Source organism: Pavona decussata, unplaced genomic scaffold (genome assembly GCF_977016875.1).
Source record: "Pavona decussata unplaced genomic scaffold, jaPavDecu1.1 SCAFFOLD_8, whole genome shotgun sequence".
NCBI classification, from domain to species: Eukaryota; Metazoa; Cnidaria; class Anthozoa; order Scleractinia; family Agariciidae; genus Pavona; species Pavona decussata.
In genome coordinates this window covers 311,760-331,443 of record NW_028145431.1, presented here as the reverse complement: position 1 = coordinate 331,443, position 19,684 = coordinate 311,760, and the positions used below count along the sequence as shown (strand labels likewise).

At 39.3% G+C, this 19,684-nt stretch overlaps 1 protein-coding gene and 1 long non-coding RNA gene across 2 annotated transcripts; one reads left to right on the top strand and one right to left on the bottom strand.

Annotated features, from left to right (window-relative positions):
- The first annotated feature begins 1,197 nt into the window (after nucleotides 1-1,197).
- Nucleotides 1,198-19,683, top strand: LOC146488713 (ephrin type-B receptor 2-like). Its single transcript, XM_085113041.1, has 19 exons — nucleotides 1,198-1,403; nucleotides 6,540-6,688; nucleotides 7,258-7,897; nucleotides 9,002-9,049; nucleotides 9,724-10,080; nucleotides 10,256-10,461; nucleotides 10,591-10,663; nucleotides 10,904-11,012; nucleotides 11,595-11,638; nucleotides 11,991-12,116; nucleotides 12,234-12,310; nucleotides 12,553-12,658; nucleotides 13,219-13,280; nucleotides 13,406-13,504; nucleotides 13,855-13,968; nucleotides 14,374-14,523; nucleotides 15,790-15,834; nucleotides 16,967-17,118; nucleotides 19,084-19,683. Exons 2-19 carry the CDS (start codon nucleotides 6,548-6,550, stop codon nucleotides 19,337-19,339), a joined length of 2,805 nt encoding a protein of 934 aa, XP_084969167.1. The 5' UTR covers nucleotides 1,198-1,403; nucleotides 6,540-6,547; the 3' UTR covers nucleotides 19,340-19,683.
- LOC146488714 (uncharacterized) lies at nucleotides 3,564-4,339 on the bottom strand. The gene is made up of 3 exons (XR_014865299.1): nucleotides 4,276-4,339; nucleotides 4,007-4,035; nucleotides 3,564-3,898 (listed from the first exon to the last, which is right to left on the bottom strand). It is a non-coding gene; the product is annotated as an uncharacterized LOC146488714 (long non-coding RNA).
- Nucleotide 19,684: the final 1 nt, after the last annotated feature.

Below are 19,684 nucleotides of genomic sequence, written 5' to 3'. Positions count from 1 at the left end.
TCTAGAATGTGTTAGGAATCGGAAGCTACTACTTGAGATGTCCTTCGAAAATTTCAAGAATTTTTTTGCAAGGCTTTGCTAGAACCTTGCCTTGGTGTCTCATTTTAAAGCATGGCGCGCATTCCATTTACCTGAAATTTTAGTTTCGAAATTCCGGAATATCCCCGTGTCAAATGGAACTTGCTAACTTGCAATCTCATTGGTAGATAATGATGATGATCAATAATAATAATAATAATAATAATAATAATAATAATAATAATAATAATAATAATAATAATAATAATAATAATAATAATGACCGGATTTTGTACAATTGGAACGGTAATTTCTGTTCCAATTCGCTTGGATACCAACGAAGGTTGTCCGTTTGATCCGTCCGTTCTATTTGTATTTCAACCCGGTTGAACCGAAACGGAAAACGTCCCTTACTTCTTGGCCAGAAACGTGCTAAAATTTCTGAATAATTATGGGCAATTTGCGTCTATAAAATCGAAATACTCCCACGATACTGTATGAGTCGGAGATTTTTACTTTCCGAGTTATCTGATGTATTAAAGGGCTTAACGAGACCGGCTAACTACTTCGGCGAAGTTTTGCAAACAGCATAGCAGAAAGAGTTAAGACTCGGTTCAGATTGATACGAAATTAGAAATTTGCTTGCCGTGGAAACAACAAATTTTAATAAGCATTGACGTTCCACGACAAATTGTTCCCAGCTAAATTAAACAAAGTTTGGTTGCGCGCTGCCAGAATCCCCGCTCCCTCGTTAACGTTACGTGACCAGCAGTAGGACGTTATTATGCATCGTCTTCCTTTTCAGCATATTTATTACGGTCAATTTTGCAGCATCACTGAACCGTGTAATAAGCATACAAGGGTACAATTTGCGTCTATAAAACCCAATTATTCCCACGGCACTGTATATAGTCGGAGATTTTTACTTCATGGGACGACGTGATGGCGTCCGAAGTTTTGCAAATGGGAGACCATGAAGAGTTAAGACTCGGCTTACATTGCTAAGAGACGTTTACCGAAATTCGAAATTTGCTTGCCATGTAATAAATTCAATGTACATTGACATACCACGACAAATTGCGCCCAGCTAAATTTATCAACGTTTGGTGGCGCGCTGCCAGAATCCCCCACCCCACATTAACGTTGCGTGACTACGAGTAGGATACCTTATTATGCATCGTCTTCCTTTTCAGCATATTTATTACGGTCAATTTTGTAACATTACTGAACCGTGTAATAAGCATGCAAGGGCACAATCTGTGTCTATAAATAAGTTACTCCCACGACACTGGATTAGTCGGAGACCTTTACTTTCAAGTAATCTGTCTGATTTAAGCTAAGGGAGACTGGCATAGGAAGTTTTGCAAGCAGCAGACCAGAGAGAGGTAAGACTCGGTTCAAACTGATACGATACGTTTACAAAAATTCGAACGGCTTTCTTTATACACATGGAAGGCTCGTCTGGCATGTTTATCAGTGAAGCAGACTTTGTGTTGTTGGCTTCTGTTGAGCTTGTCAGTCAGTGCATACAGGACCATTTTACCAGTTTGTCGACCAAAAGTCATGGCTGAAAGTACAATGGTGATAATTGCGTCAAGTAATTTTGGTACTAATAGTTTTGTTATATCTGCCGTGTAAAACAAACCAATTTTGCATAAAGCTGTTTATAATTCTCTCACTGACGATAAAAGCGCTTTATAATCTCAATGCTCAACAATATCAGCCCTCGTTCTTTCACAACGAACCGTCTTTACTTCATCCCATTCACCTGTTTAAGATAGGAAGCAAATGTTATAGGCGGGAGAGACGTCTTGGCATAGGTTTGAACTGATAAGTGTTGAATAGAACAAACATTCCGTTATGTAGGTATTATGGCTGCTGTTGCATGGCTCGCGGAAGTGATACGTTTTCGGTCACATCCTTTGAGGATAAGTGTTAGGTGAGCGAGTTATAACTCTAAAACCCGTTGTCTCACTAGAAGAACATTTCTTTGGTCAATGACTATCGCCTGTATGGAATTTAGCTCAGTAAGTTCCCGTCTGTTTTGTCATGACGCAACAAAGATATAGAATAAGTTTCGCTAGGAGGTAACGATGCCATCTTGAACCGTATAGCTACCTCCAGCTAAAAAGCGTTCTCTTTAATCTTATCATCATCTGCTAGTTAAATTAAACTTAGCTCGACAGGATTGTTGGAATCCACAAGGCTTGCGCTGATTAACTGGAGCAATGTTGATGTCTTGTGGCCTTAATTAATGCCTTGTCAATTCCCTCTCCCTCACACTGGAAAAGTCACAATCCAGTATATACAGCAGTGACAATGTTCATCCAAGAGGATGTTGCGATACAAAATGTACAAGGAAACAAACATGCCCCCGTTGGGTTTTTGCTCACATTCTGATGCAATTCTCGAATGCACCGTCGTCTTCTGATCTTTAGCGACATTAGCATATAAAAATAATATCATGAGGTAGGCAAACAACAATCAGGAATCATATCAACGCTGCTGTCTCGATGGTCACATGACAAAAATTTTCCGGCTCGCAACTCCAGACGTCCTGTTGCGTAAACTTACTCTTGACAGTTATCTGAGTTGGACCAGGAGGAACTCATGGCTATGGGTAAATTCGACGCCGAAAAACGACCCGCTTACAAAAGTCACAGTAAAGTCACACTTGACAGTTTTCTCCCACAATACAATTAAATTCAATTCATTTGCCTGTGAACGAACAGAAAAACCTTCCGTTTATTTGTCGGCAAATCATGCTATTCAACGTCTTCCGTAGCGGTTGCCTCTTACGAATTGCATTATCAGTCAGTTATTGTAATTTCGGTTGTTTTGGTTTTATGGCATCAAGTGTGCCTATTGAAAGAGGGGCGCTTGAAGACATCGCTACTTGTCCTAGCCTATCGTTCGAAAATTATTTTTATTTCACGTGTTAATGAAACTAATTTTCACAGATTGAAATGATTTTGCTTCAGACCTCGCTTTAATCGATAAAAGTGTTTCAAATTAACGTGGAAATGGCCGAAGTTGTTCTGTTTCCTTTCTTGATCGGCGATATTGAATAATGTCTGTCTTAGTATGAGGCGTGGAGAAAACGTGAAGATTCGAGGGATTGGTAAAGCTCATAAATTCTTCAAAGCTCCTGATATCGTATCCGGCTTCCCTCGTTTTCAGGGTCATATCCTGTCTGGCACCACCAGCGACCATGGGGTGATCGATGTGAATTGTAGGGACTTTAAGATACGGTGACTACGGACTACAGACTACGGTTGGACGCAAGGTTTTCTTACTATGGAGGACTGGGCCGAATACACAACAGTGGCGCGAAAATACGAAGTTAAGATCGCAGACTACAGACACCGGACTACGAACAAAGCGCGAAGTAAACTCAAGAAAAAAAACTCGCTTACTTTTTCATATTTTGCGTCCAGAATGTCTTTTGAAAAGGTTCGAAATGCCCTGGTTTACTCTTTAGTGGACGAAATAATCGACGAAGAAGAATTCGTACTTCTGTTTGATGCCCACAAGTCAGTAATCCATCATATCCATACTGGGAGTACGATTGTTTTTGTCTCGACTCCTTTGACTCAAGTGAATGTTTAACTGAGTTCAGAGTGAACAAGGAAGATCTTCCTCGTTTAGCCGAGCTTCTTGGGGTTCCTCCACAGTTCAGGTGCTCCCAAGGAACTGTGTGTAGTGGAATAGGTGGTTTGTGTCTCCTGCTAAAACGCCTAGCATGTCCGTGCAGACACTTCGATCTCATCTATCGCTTTCCTCGTCCTGTTCCCGAGCTTTGCATGATCTACAGCGTTGTATTAGACTGGATTTACACTAGCCATGGTTTCTCGTTGTCTGCTGTGCAACTCTGTAGACGCTGCAAGTCAAAATTTAATGCACACGTTTATAGACAGGTTAGATAATACTTCAATCATAATTTCCTTGCAAATACTTCGGTACAAAGATAAAAAGGCTGTTTACTTACATTTCCACTTGGGGAGAAGTCATTTTTGTCTACAAAATGCAAGTTTTTGTAAGTTTTGTTTCTCATGTAAATAAAAGTAAAAACAAATTGGCGGTCAAAATCAGTAAACACGACTTAGCCGTAAATTTTTCGCTTTTTGGAGTTCAAAAGCGCTTGAAATTGCTAAATATGTGCTTTTTCGTGTTCGTGATAGATAGCATCAAGCCCTCAGACCATATTCTAACGAAAATTTTCTTTTCTCATACAATAATTTATAACTCTGTACTCACCTTGATCGCAGTACGTGAAATTCCTCGCCTACACACCGTCGCCAGCTTACGACGGTGGGAAGCGAGAGCACACTTGTCCCGTCCCAGTCCTAATTTTCGTCTCGTCCGTAGTCCGTAGTCCGTAGTCGCCGTATCTTAAAGTCCCTTGTGTTAGGCCCGTTGCAAACATTGCGCTAGTGTCCTGCTAATCCGATTGTTCGAATAAATTCAAGATGGGAATTTAAACGAACCGAGAGTTGTAATGTAGTTGCATGGTATTCAAAAGTTTTGAACTGAGGTCGGCAAGGATTTTACACGGCAGTGGCACGACTTGGTTTCAAACCCCTTTCCATCTGGATCATGTTAGTTCGGCACGGCAGTAGTACGACGTTTGAAACAGGTCTCAATCCGGCAATGGGAATTATACTGTTGATTATTCTGTATTCGAAACGATACAACGGCTACTTCTCAGGGCTTTTCCTACCAATTAAAAGCAGAAAAATGTCTCAGTTTAAAATGATATGTAAGTAAACCTCTGGAAAGAACGAAAGAAGGTTATCGTAGAAAGAAAGTACGAAACATTTTATGATTTGTCCCGCACAAAGTTAAACTTGGGAGGCATCGTCACTGCAAAACTGAGCGGTTAGCGTCAAAACAACTTAAAAACCAACTCACTTAATCGGAGCCTCCAAAGGCGTAACATTGGAGAAGACAAGTGTTGCAGAGTCAAAAATAATGCATCAATCATAACGGATGGATTTTCTTCCCTGCCCTAACTTTGTCATTTAAGTATTCGCTGTTCTCAGTCGGTCATCCTCCGACTATTACGGAACAATACCCAAATATTTCACCTTTTGTAAACTTGGTTGTATACATTTCGAATATTATAGCTATCTATTTCAACAACCTTTCTTGTGGCCAAGGCCTTTTTCCAGCTCACGAATAAGAATTTCCCATACAGTAATACCATGATTCTTGATACTATAGAGTTCTAACCGAAGAAAAGAAACCTAATATAAAATATAGAAACCTCTACATTGTGGTGCCTTTTCGATTACATATCAGCGGTTAATGGTTTCTTGTACGATAAGCTGTAGGAATTACATCCATCGCCATCCAAAGCGGCTGCCTAAAAGGTTATAACGTAAGGGTTATTTAGTTTTTAGAGTAACCTAATGAAGCTATTTTTTTTTTTTTACTTGTTTAAGCTACAACCGACTGGATACTGCAATGTATTTTTGGCTTTATTTGGAACGATAATTTATATCCACTCCGGATAACTGCTTGAAGCTCTTCCATTTTTTTAAGCTGCTTCGAAGGGTATAAGATAGGCCTGCTCCAGACGCCGCTCCACTCATGTGCCGAATCTAATTCATTAAAGTTGACTCTCGAGCGACTTTGGAGTGACGACTGATTAAGACAGCGTACTCTCTGCCGCAATTAATTCCTCAAACCTTGCAGAAAAGAAGTAAACAATTTTCACCCAAACGGGAAGTCAGGAATTCTGTACAAACATGTAGCTGATCTGGTTTAGTTATCGCTAAATAACAATACAATAAGAGAAACTAAACTTTATCGGTGATTTTCAATGACTTCTTCCGATATAGTTTTAGCTTTAAATTCTTCCGATTTCGAGTCAGGATGGAAACAGCAGGTTAAGCAGATTTATGGCAAAGCAATTCTCTCTTAATAAATCACAAAGCCAAGCGAATTGAAAGCCAAAAGACAAGACTCGAGAGAATCAAGCGACAGTCACGCTTTTACTTACTTCGCGGTTAAAACTGCATGTGTGACTTGTCATGGTATGGAGCTTTGAGCCAATCACAATCGCCGGCAAACAATGGGTAATTTATGCATTAGGTTCGGCACATGAGAGGAGCGGCGTCTGAATCAGCTGCCGCTCCAGTGTCGCATAATGCGTCAGGCCCTGTCGAACTCAACGAGTTGCCGCACCAAATTAAAACTGCCATACCAAACTGATTCAGACGCCGCTCTTTTGCCGGACTTAATTCATCAATTAGGTTCGGCACATGAGTGGAGCGGCGTGTGGATGAGGCCTAAATGATAAAAAATCCCTTTACTTCCTTGCGCAGTTAATATCTTCTTCTTCTTCTTCTTCTTCTTCTTCTTCTTCTTCTTCTTCTTCTTCTTCTTCTTCTTCTTCTTCTTCTTCTTCTTCTTCTTCTTCTTCTTCTTCTTCTTCTTCTTCTTCTTCTTCTTCTTCTTCTTTATTTATTTATTTTATTATTTATTTTTTTGAACTATATGTTTTTTTGTAATTCCAGCCATCTGTATGGAACGTTTGTGGATCTCTATCTGCACTTCCTTGACATTCATAACTTTGGCGTCATCAGACGAAGTGCTGCTGATGCAAACACCGGACTGTGACTCTTGTGTTTGGACCTGGGACCGGATTCCAATCAAGTCTGAAGGGGTTAGTTTCTCTTTTCAGCTTACCGTCTTTCCAGTTGTTACTTTCTTCAAAATATCCTGTCAGTGTAATGGTCTTGTCCCAGCAAATCTCAAGAAAAGACAAACAGTTTGCAAGACACTTTACCATAAGGGATGAACCCTTTTCTTCAGCCCTAACTTTCCCTTCACCTGTCATGAGGGGCAATGTTTGGTCCGTTTTGTAAGATGCTTTGTTTTTGACCTAAACAGCTTGCAGAGACGGTTCATATGAGGCAGTGGCAGATTCCGCCCCACTCCCCGGTCTGGATAGGGTGAAACTGGCCAGTTAGACGGAATGCAACGTGAACCCTTGAAATTATTTCCTTTTTCTTTCTGTACTCTTTTTTTTTTTTCATGGAACAAACACCCATAAGCTTTGAGGCTTTTGCCGTCATTTTACTAAATTTTTATCTGAAATTAAATGAGGACCATGACCTGCCGGTATTATGGTATTTTTCCTTTTTACCCGTACAATGTAAATAGGTCAAATGCAGGGTCATTGTGGAAATGAATTATTGTTGTTGTTTAAATGTTTATCTTTTTTTCTTTTAGTGGAAACACCCACGCTCAGCGAGGAATTATTATCTATTGTGCAATTTAGCTTCTAGCAGCAAACAAAACAACTGGTTACGAAGTGAGATCATACCAGTTGGAAAAGGAAAAAGACTGGATGTCACTGTCAAGTACTTTTCAAGGCGGTGCCAGCCACCGCACCACTTTTGCAACGAATCGTTTTCTGCTTATGTCTGGGAATCAAACACAAGTGTCATTAAGGGCAAAATACCGGACCCAGTTACCAGCTATAGCTCATATAGAAGATTTGGCACTATCAACCGTCATCAAAGAGACCCCTCAATATTAAAGATACCTCTTGAGGTAAACAGCAAATTTATTGTGCTGGGATTTCGCGACCAAGGTGGTTGTAGAAGATTGTATTCCGTGAAAGTTTCTTATGGTGTCTGTGCAGAAAAAACTCTTAGCGAGAGCTTGGTCTCTCTCCCGCAAACAATGCCTCCATTAAGAAACCTGCAATCAATTCCAGTCGAAGGGACTTGCGCTACAGACTCCGTCCAAGCCGTGCAGAGAAGTATGATTGTTTTTTGTGAAAGCAGTGGTGAGTGGAATACAAGTCTACTTGAAGGAAGATGTATCTGTAAGGAAAATACGGAGAACAAAGGAGGAATATGCAAAGGTGTGTTTAGGTTTGTTTATTTATGTATCGAAAGAAAGCTGCCTTACCTGCCGTCTTCTAGGACTTTTATACCAATAGATAGTGGCTCAGAATTAAAAGTATACTTGTGGAAAGGATTTTCACAATAGTTCCATTCATGGGCACCAACGAGAAAACATTTTTGAACAATACGTGTAGTATAAAATGTTGTTCATTGGCTCCCTCGCTCGTTTACAAGCCTTTAAAACGATGCTATTTTGTGTAAACCAACTCAATTTCATCTTACTGCAAGTGGTTTGAACCGAACAGTCATATCATAAGTAGGTACATCAATATAACAGAGCTTTCTGGTGCAGCATCTTCCATGTCCGATTCGAAGACTACTCTTTTTGTAAAGAGGCTTTATGTGAGCAATTAAAAGAAGAAGAGCGGTTGATCTCGAAGTACATGTACTCTAACAGTGCTATCACTGAAACAGAATAGGGGCGGTTATTGGAACGAGGGTGCTCAGGCAATAGGGGCGCTTATTAACAACAACAACAACAACAACAACAAAACATTCGAGGGGGGGGGGGTGCGCTTATTGGAACGAGATCGCTAAATTGAATCATTACGGTAAATTATGATCATCCGGGTAATTCTTGTCCTGAGAAGGACTGTTAAACAATCCATTGGACTGTCATGGTGACTTTCCCTCAGCTCGTCGAAGCGTCTGTAAACGTCACCGCAAACTTTCCTTCTCGAGAGTTTCATCTGTTCGGATTCTTAACCAGAAATAAAACCCGCTAGCTTACAAGTTGCCGTCGACTTTCTGGAAATCGTAGCTGGTGTCATTTTACCTTCTAAACGTCGTTTTTCGTCCCTTTAAATTTTCCATTTTGTGAAAGTCTTAGCTGACCAATTCAAGCCGGCCCGGATGGTTTGTTTCCTTTCTCGGAGAAAAATATCAGTGTCTGTCTTACTATATGTTAACATACTAAAATACCACTTGATACTCACCCATTTACATTGCTTCACTAAAGTTTAACGGCAATAGCTTAAATTTGGTGAGAAAATCTGAACATTACGTTTGTTGTGCCTCAGCCTGAAAGTGTTTGCTTTTTTCCTTCATGCTATGATATGTAGAATGTTCACGTGGAACTTACAATGAAGGAAACGGATTAAACTGCACTGGTAGGTCGTTTTTAATCGTTTATTTCTGTTATGTGCATTCGCTTGAATTTCATTTCATCTTTATTAGCCGTGATGTTAGTTTTCTGTAAAAAAAAATATCGATCTGAAAAAAATTTTCCGAGATTCAATCTCAGGTATAAAGACCGGTTTAAGAAAGGTTTTTAAACACCACAAAAAGTGGACTTGCCACTAACCCTAACGAGAGGCGGGAAACTAAACGCGATACGATTTTTTTCTACCAGTAAAAAATATCGTAAGCTTTTGATTGGTCATATTGATATTCTTCATCGGTGAGAAAAGTCGTATGACTAATAGAATTAAGTTTAGAGTGAGAGGCGATTCTTTCTTCACGCCTTTGTAGTGAATAAGGCAACCCAGTAATCATATAATAGAGGCTGTCAGAGAAGCAAACGTATACTGTTTATTACCCAGTCGTTATACATCGGCATCGCCGGCGTCCTTCTACATCAGTCCCTCTCCCCATATCCGTATACGTTGTGTACACTGACACAGAGTCACGTTCTGAATAACATAAAAACGTGAATAACAGTCTGATTCACGTGAAGTTCGCATTATTATTATTATTATTATTATTATTATTATTATTATTATTATTATTATTATTATTATTATTATTATTATTATTTCATCTATTAATTTCATTTACTTTCTAGAATTGCCAACTGCCCCAAGGAATGTTCACACCACATTTGTTAATCAAAGTGCTGCGGAAATAAAATGGCAGCCTCCTGCGATAACGGGCAAATCAACTTACTTGTTTTACCACGTAATTTGTCGTAAGCCTTGTAACACTGGTGACGACAATTGTGTCGAGGACGTCTGCGCGAATGATGTCAGTTACACGCCATCTGCTCAAGTAAACGAGACTCAAATTATAGTCACAAATCTTTCATTGTTCGTCAGTTACACGTTCAATATATATACTCAGAATAGAGTGAGTCAGGTGGCCGAAAGGAAGTTCAACGTTGGCAGGAACTTCGCGACAATAACATTCTTAACTGTGGGAACAAGTAAGTTTTAAGCACAGTATAATCTCAAATAGGCAATTTCTTAACGAAGATATTAATTTATTGAAAATACTTTTATCTTTTAATATCATGTTTACACTTTTAAATTAATGCATCAGTCAATTGTATAAGTTGATCTAGCTGCACAAGTTATCTGATTTGTTATTTTACACCATAGTTCCTGGTAAACCAGAAGTGTCTATTGAACAAGTGAAAGCTACTGTCTATGTGTCATGGATACTACAAGACAAGAATGGCATCATTAAAAACTACCACGTTGTGTACACAGCAAAGGATGACTCTGCAGATATGATGAATGTTACAACAAAGGAAATGAAACAAAATTTTGAGGATCTTAATAAGGGAAGAACGTATGAATTTCAAGTACGTGTCAGTCAATATTTTTTTGTCGACTCTGTAGAAGTTTATTCATTTATTTGTCTATTTATTATTTATTTATTCTGTCTCTTTTACGGAATCGACTTGATTTAGTGAGTCTTCTGGCATTTTCAGGTATATGCAGTGAACAGCTACGGGAAGGGACCTCCTGGCGTTAAGAAGTTTACAGTTCGGGATGGTTTGCATGGTATTTGTTTACTAAAGTTAATTGGTTGAATAAATGGCTAGAATATTCTCAGATAAAAAAGTTGATCGAGTAAGCTAATATGACTGTATCGTTTGCGAGAAAATTCATTGACTGCATGGTTGCTAAATTGATTGACCGATGGATGGATGGATGGATGGATTGACTGATAAAAAATTGAATGACTGACTGATTGATTGATTGATTGATTGATTGATTGATTGATTGATTGATTTTGTTTAGGTGGCACCTCAGATAAGTTAACAATCCCTGTTGCTGCTGGTGGTGGTGGAGCTCTGCTGCTCATAATTCTTGTCGTAATTATTATTGTCGTCTTCATGTTGCGTAGAAGGTGAGTTTAGTACACTTAACGATCTACATTTCCAAAACTTCTTTACAATTTCTTCACACTGTACTAGGCCACCAGCCAATCCACTATTAACTCCGATAAAGGGGCGTGGGATCGAGGCTCAGAAACTGACATATCATCTATTGTCTGCTCTCGACGTTTTGACCAGCATGTACCTACTAGTCAGCCTGCCCACCCTTAAATCTAAAATTTATTTTCTCTGTTACTAAAGCCGCTGTTTTGTATCCAACCAACCTACCTACCTACATACCTAGCTAGCTAGCTAGCTAGCTACCTACCTACCTACCTACATACCCAGCTACCTACCTAGCTACCTGCCTAACTACCTACCTATACCTACCTACCTACCTACCTACCCACATACCTACATACCTAGCTACCTACCTAGCTACCTGCCTGTGTGGCTAACTACAAGATCCAAGACAAATAAGATCGTGACACCCGCAATCTTAATTAGAGAAACCTGTTGAGAAACTTTTTATCGACCTACAGATTTCACCGCTTCAATGATACATCAGCAGCTCAGCTAGATATCTAAAATTAATTTAATTACTTTTATTGTAGGAAAAGGAACGCAGAAAGAGATTATATGCGTTGTATCGAGCATGGTAAGGTTGTCTTCGTTCTCAGCAAGTAAATTAATAAATATAAATACAATGTTTTACCCAGGATAATAGTGTGGTCATAAAATTCATAGCTTGACCAATTGCTTGGATTTCACAAGATCACAAGGATCCTAGTGTACAATATACAGAGATGCGCTGTATCATGATGACCTTTGGTATTGTTAAATGATGTAATAAGTTAAAATTCAAGAAAAAAAAACAAGGGAAACATATTCTTCTCGTCCTTGGACAATGGACAGTACGTGTCAACGATCTGCACTTTAAATCTGCGAAGAAGGTTTTTAACACTTCTGTCTTGCTTTGAAATTAAAGCTCCTCTCTTCACCTTTAACAGGAGGTGAGTTGGATCAGCGTCGATATATGGACCCTTCAAATTACAGCGATCTCACGGAGATACTGTCAACATTTACTGCCGAAATAGAAAGAAACAAAGTCAAATTGGAGGGAATCATTGGACAGGGTAAGGACTGTCGAGTTTCAAACTAAAAAAACATTTGTCTTTTATTTTATTGGCGATTATGGCGGCTTTCTACTCATTTCTGTTTTCTTATCCAGTAATTCTCATTCTTAACTTTAGGGGAATTTGCGGATGTCTACAAAGGAACATTGAAGACTCAAGGAAGTAAAGATGTCGTTGCAGTCAAAGTGTTGAGGGTATTTTCATCTGATTTTTTCATAAACCTTGCTCAGATAAAATGAATGTTGTGTTGCTAGCACTAATAACACCAATGAAAGATCAGATAATAAACTCTGCAGTGTATATTGCAGTGATAATTATAAGTGAACCCAGGAATTTCCCACTGCCAGCGTTACCCCTAGTAGGGTAAAGGGACACCGTACAAGGCAAAGAGCCAATGAAAATATTGTTCTTTGTTCCTCTGCTTTTTCAACTACAGCCTGGTTCAAGTGAGAAGAGCCAAAGGGATTTTCTATCCGAGGCGTCCATCGTGGCCCAGTTTAATCATCCAAATGTCATCAGGCTTGTTGGAGTGGTCACAAAAAGTACGTAAATTTTGGTTTCATTGTCTAGTTTTAAAGCAAAAACATAAATTTTCATAAAGATTTCATTGTCGTTCTTGTTCTTCTCCTTCTTAATTCGTCCTGTTTCGATTTTGTAAGCAGTAACACAAGCTGGCATTTTCGAAGGTACAAGAAAGAATTATTACGTTACTTTACAGGAATAGGAAGATAAGACCGCTAACTAAAGTTAAGTTACAGATCAGAAAAACTTAGAAAACATATTACATGTACTACATGACCGTATTAGCTCTCTATTACGATGTATATGGCAATCAAACCGTTACGAAGAAGGACGGAAGACATCATGCAAGAGTAGTCAAACTAAACGCACAAAAACAAAACAAAGTAAACAAATCCTACATGCGTCTTGATATAGAGTAAGTAAGGATTCAAGTGACTGATCATGTTTTGTTCTATGACAACGTGCACAGACAGCTCGTGGTGCGGAAACGCAAGCTCTCAGTATATTTGGAGGAATTCCTTTCACCCATTTCAACGCCAGTTGTATGCCATAACAATTATACATATCCTTTTAATTGTAGCTACGCCGATGATGATCCTCACAGAATTCTTGGAAAGTGGATCCTTGGATTCCTTTTTGAAGGTAACTACTTAAGGCATTTTCTCTTAACCGTTGACCAGGAGATGGATGTCACTCTCTTTAACAATAGGAACTTTCATCCGATGAATTGAAAGAAATTTGTCTTTTCTTTTGTTTCTTTTTCGTAGACGCGTGATGGTCAGTTGACGAACCTTCAGCTAGTAGGAATGGCAAGAGGTGTGGCGTGTGGGATGGTCTATCTTTCAGAGAAAAATTTCATTCATCGGGTATGCCGTGAGTTTTTATTAGGCAGTAAATTAAAATAAAATGGCACTTATCAACTGTAGCCGTAAAGTTACCCATGTGTGCTGGTAATCATCCGTATCTCATAAGATGCGATGAATTTGATATTTCTTTACTGGCATTTATATAGAAAACGTGGTTTTGATCATGATTTTGTGAAAGGACAGCTGTACAATCTTATGATAGTTTAGATGAAGTGGACATTAGTTAATTGTCACTGAAATGCAGTGATTATCTTGAATGAATGTGAACTAGGAAGAACTCAGATTGCAGTGGTGACAATCGCTTTCCTGAATACTTAATAAATCTTACTTGAAAACGTTTGAATTCCCAGGACCTCGCTGCTCGTAACATTCTCGTTGGTGAGAACATGTCATGCAAAGTATCTGACTTTGGTCTTTCAAGGGAGCTGGCAAATGACAATCCAGATTCAGAGTATGAGACCCAGGTATATTCCGTTACTGTTCTTTCCGAAATATAACAGAACACAACGAGACGCAACTCAACAACACACGTACGACACAAACGCAGTATAGCGCAGCATGACAAAGCAGGACACGATAACATGACATGACGGTACATGACAGTACATGGTATGACATGATTTGACATGACATCACATTAACCGTTATATGCCCTATGTCATGTACACCTGTTATTGTAACTCTGGCCCTGAAGAAGACTATTGGTACTAGTTAAAATATAGGCCCAAATAAATTGCCCTTTGTCGTAGTGTCAGGCCTGCAATCGGTTTTGGTTTTGGTTTCGTGATTCCAAAACAAACTTGAAAACAATGATTTGCTTCCACGCCGCTTAATTTAAAATTCTCTGGTTATGCTACTACTTTGTAAAGGGAGGTAAAATTCCTGTCCCGTGGACCGCCCCAGAAGCACTGCAAAATCGCACATTCAGCTCGGCCAGTGATGTATGGAGTTATGGCATCCTTCTTTGGGAGATCATGTCGTTCAGTGATAGACCCTACTGGGATTGGAACAACCGAGATGTAAGTATAATAATCCATTTACGTCGAACGTCTTTGCAGATAAAACCACATTCGTTGAAAACAGGGGTGGTGCAGTAGTGAAAGTACTCGCTTCCCACCAATGCTGCCCTTGGGTTCAGTCCAGCCCCGTTGCTAGGAGCAATCGCGCTTATCGAGCGAGTCGAGCTGCCTGTCTGAGGTTTAGGACTGAACTCGATGGGATCAGCTCAAATGGCGAAGTCGCGTTTGACCGTACGTCAAAGACAAGCCGGGGACGAGGCTGGACTGAGTTTGTTGTTAGTCCTTGTCCTTACTCCGAGGGGTATTCCGCTGTGTACTGCGGCGTTCCCCTCTTCTCAGGACCCGACATTTCCTAATTCCAATTCAATATGGAGGGTGTTCTAAAGCAGAAATTATGGACCAAAGTCTCTTCTCTGAGGGAACATTGTTACAAGATGCAGGGATGAGACTTCAACAACAAACTCAGTTTTAGATCTGGTGCAGTCTGTCAGACAAGAAAACTTGGATGGCAATGTTCTAGTAGTACTAAACTATTACATTCTAGGCCTTTTTGACTGATCTAACAGCAGAAAGAGTGTTGTTAAAGCAACAGCAGCAACAACAAAGCAAAAACACAAAACGAAAACAAATGCAAATACACTGACCAAGAACGTTTATTTTCGAGTATGCTCAAGGTGAAATGTAAATTATATCGATCCTGACACTAGGCTGTCATACTTAGTGTCGTACTTGCTTCATCCAAGATTTTATCGAAATCTATTCATGATTATGGTGATGAGATTTTTTTTACTATTTTTTAATTTTTACCTATAACATTTTCAAGTGTATTAATAATTATTGTATATTCCAATTCAAGTGATTTGATTGGCTTAGTGGCCATGGTATATGAGCCATTATACCATGCCCGAGAAATAGAGACCATTAAATTGTCTTCTGGTTGTTCTTACAAACCGAAATCATCAAGATCTAGCAACATTTCTTGGCTGTTTTTAATAAAACAATTATCCCACTCGCGCTTGCTGGTTTTGAGTTGATTATAGCCAGCTTGGCGCTACGCGCCTCGTTGGCTATCTATCATCTCATATCCAACGGGCACTCGTGGAATAACTGTTAATTACTATATTGGTAATAATTAATTATTAATAATTGTTAAGTATATATTCAAAACAACACCGAATCCATTGAGTGTTCCTTCAATCCGTTTGCTTTTTGTTTTCTCGCGCTGCATTTTCTTGAATCATTTGCTATAACTGTTCTTTCTCCAAGGTGATCGACCGAGTAACCACTGGTTATCGACTGCCACCTCCTGAGGTACGCCATGTGCATGCAATAAACATGATAATAAGCATCTTAGGCTGAGTATTGTACAAAAAACTGTAGTAGGCTGATATCTGTGAAAAGAAGATACAAAATGTTGTCTTCTGATACAATCGAAAATCAAGGATTGACCCAGTTGGACCTGACATCACCTTATAGCAGGCAAATTAGTGGGATTTAATATTTCTGTTCGCTGAAAATCGGGAACGCAAAATTGGAACGAAAGCAAAAACAATTTTGTCACAACTTTCGCGTCGCCATTTGCTAAGAAATAAAAAAAAAAACATTTCAAAGCACTTAAAAGATACTTAAGGTGATTCCATCGAATTGCATTGCGCATCCTTGCTGCGCATAATTTTTCGCGTCATTTAGCGCGCGCACAATATTACGGGATTTCCTTGAGGTTAAGCTCGGCAAGAAAACAAATGGTCCTTTTCTTCTAAACGAGCACGGTGACCCCCATTTTTGAATGCATCAATTTAAATGTCATACGGTTGACCACTATATATCGCGATTTAAAGAAAAGTTTAATACTCTACTTTGAGATATTTTTATTTGAATGCTTTAAAAAGTAGGTAGTGCTGCTCACGTGCACCCACAGCAAAATCTTTAATTTCTCTCATAATCTTTATTCCAGATCAATTAAAATTGTTGTGTAAGATTAAAGTAAATTTTGTCGAACTGCTTCGATATTTTAATGCAAGAAATTAATTTTTCTAGAAATGATAGTTTCCTTTTCTGATTACTAGCGTTCCTAATATAAACCTCGTGGGTCATCTATTTACTATAATAGCCATCCAGGTTGCACAAAAACGAGCACGGTGACCCCCATTTTTTATTGCATTTTTGTAATGATCATAACCTACTCATGAACTGGACCAAGTCTTAGACAATTTTAAATACTCCTTCTTTTTCAGCGGAATCACCTTAAGCAAGCTGCATGTTTTAAAATTTCTGAAAGGCTATAAGATTAACTAATTTATTGTAACGAGCTTTGTACCTCTATAAATCGAAAGGTACTTGCATTGATGTTGGTAACGTAGATGTCCTATCAGTGTTAACAACTTAAAACGTGGTCTTTTTATCACAAACGTTACTGTATTTTTTAAATTTGTTTTCGTGTCAGGGCTGCCCAAAGGTCGTTCACAAGTTAATGATGGAATGCTGGGAATCTGACAAAAACACAAGACCAACGTTTGCTGAAATCGTCTGTCATCTAACTGAAATCATTCGTTCCCCAGACTCTTTGAACGCTCGGTCCTCACGTCATGGAACTTCGTAAGTTGGAGATAGCTTATACTGCTAATACATAGACGTGCAAATTGAAGCAAGATACTATAACTTACTATGTGAAATAAGTATAAATCTACTAGTGTTCTATCACGAATGTCGTTCTCTGATTGTCTATGTTACTCGCTATCTATTCTGTGATAGCCTGTAGTGAGTAGCGGTTTTCAACAAAATGGCGGCCGCTTCGCCGCGTTTTCGAAGTGTCTGAGATGAGGATATAGATAATTTACTTGTTTAGTTTTGAACGACTAGTAGATTTATACTAAAACAATTAGATTATTCGCTCTCGATTTCTATGCGTGATAGCTGATGAGGGCGCACGCGATAGAAATCTCGAGCTCATAATCTAATTGTTAAATATGGTTCGCCGGAGACACGTCTGCATACTTTGTCCCTTTCATGTCAGTACAGTGACAGATCAAGATATGTGAAGATATGGCTGTACGGATATTCCTTGCTGTCTGTTCCTGACCTACTAGTTCCTATACCTATACCACACCGCTAGAAACTGCGGAGAGACTGGTCCGAGTAAAGGATTTTGGAGACAGATGGACATTGCGCCGACGAATTAGTCAGTTTGTGTAGGAGATGCTCTTTTAGGTGAAAGCTAATGATAAGCTTTAATAAGAGCTACTATACCCTGAATAAATACAGAAATTGTACTTGTTCGTCGGCCAGTCTACCCGAACGATCCCGTACCAATCTTTTCATAGTTTGTGGAGTGGGGAATCTCACCTTCATTACTTCTAAAGTGCGTCCCAAAATGTAAATTTTTGTGGAACAAATGAAATTCGAAATATTATTTGAAAATCAAACAACGTTATCGCACTGAAGCACTACTAAAAGGCCTTCATTTACATATTTAAAACCATAGGAAATTATATCCACAGTTGATCCTTCAGAAAGCCAATGCCTTGATGTGGCAGACCGGATTGACAGGTTTTGACCTTTTGACATGAAACAGACAGCAGTGAATATTCACTATGGGGTTTGCCAGTGGTGTGGTGGTTATCACGTCTACCTCGAATGTAGGAGACTGGGGTTCGGGAACTCGCCGGTGAACCATATTTTCACATAGTACGTTATATCTTGCCTTTACACAATGACCTGTTACATTTGGGAATTCTTCGGAGCTTCCGATCATGCACCAAGAATTTGCTAGAGTTCCGAACGGTTTCCGATCGTATCTCGCATCTCCAGACCTCACATTGTCGATTCCCAGCCTCATTCACAATGGGGGCCTCGCCAAGAACGAATTGGCAAAGTCAAGGCCTACAGTGAATTATTTTACTGATACAAGTTCAGTTAAGGGCCTTCGCATGTGTATGTTTATGAAATTACCCCTCTTCTCCGTAAGAGTGCACATGGCCGGCCAATGGTGTGAGGCATTAGGCAGATTTGCATTCATTTTGCCACCAAAATGTAACTGCTGCTGCCTGCTGGTTACTGCTCATAAAAGATAAAAAAAACACGTGTCCTATTTACGATATCAAGACTGACCACCACTTGAAGATTTCGTATTGCTTTCACCAATAGAGCGTGACAGGTTGTTGAACTCTTATTGAGGTATATAGGGAAGGAACGGCAAACATATATAATTTAGATTCATTGACGAGATTTTGAAACATTTTGTTTTGTGATCACGTGGATCTTTATAATTCGGTTTCATTTTAACGTAACCTTCTTTAGCAGCATCTTTAAGTTGTTTTAAGGAGGCTCGTAAGAGTTTTTCATTGTTGTTTTGTTTGTGAAATGATGAAATATTTCAAAAAGTTGCTTCTGGTCATGTGGACAAATTATAAACAGCTTTGTCACTCAGTTGTTGGGCAATACTTTTAGTTATGGTGTGGGTGGGTTACGCGCGCGCACGCTGCTAAAATAACCCTTTCGAGCCTCCTTAATAGTTTTTTTCCCCACTGGCGGCCTTATTCCACCTGTGTTATGTCCTTTCAGGTTTGTAAAAAAGGACGCGCAAGGATTTGAGTCCGTCAAAGAGTGGCTGATTTCCATAAATATGGAAAATTATGTGGAAGTTTTCAAAGTGGCAAATATCGATAGCATTGAGAAGGTTGCTAAACTGGAAGAAAGCGATCTGAGAGAATTGGGAGTCAAGCTGATTGGTCATAGGAACAAGATGAACAAGAGTATAAAATCCAAAAGGGCCCAGTTTGCAAACCAAGGCGTGGATGACGATGAAGCCGCGGTGTAATTTTAAACTTATTTGGCCGCATTTTCAAACGTTTTAAAAACCCTCTTCAACTTTTCGGCAGTTTTATACCAGGGATATTATTGGATTACACAGTTACTGATTGCGACTTCCGGCCTAAGCATGATTTACATGTAGGACAGCACCGCGTTGCCTACACTTAGTTCAGTGTCAGTTGGACGGAATCCAGGTCTGAAAAAGGGAACTATAAAATTACAATACACAATCTGTATCACATGTGAATTTCAGTCAGTGCCCTTCGTATAAATGTATCAGCCATGGAAACCCAGGTAAGATAGTCAAGGCGTGGGAAAGCCAAGCGTAAAAATAAATACCGTGTAACTCTTC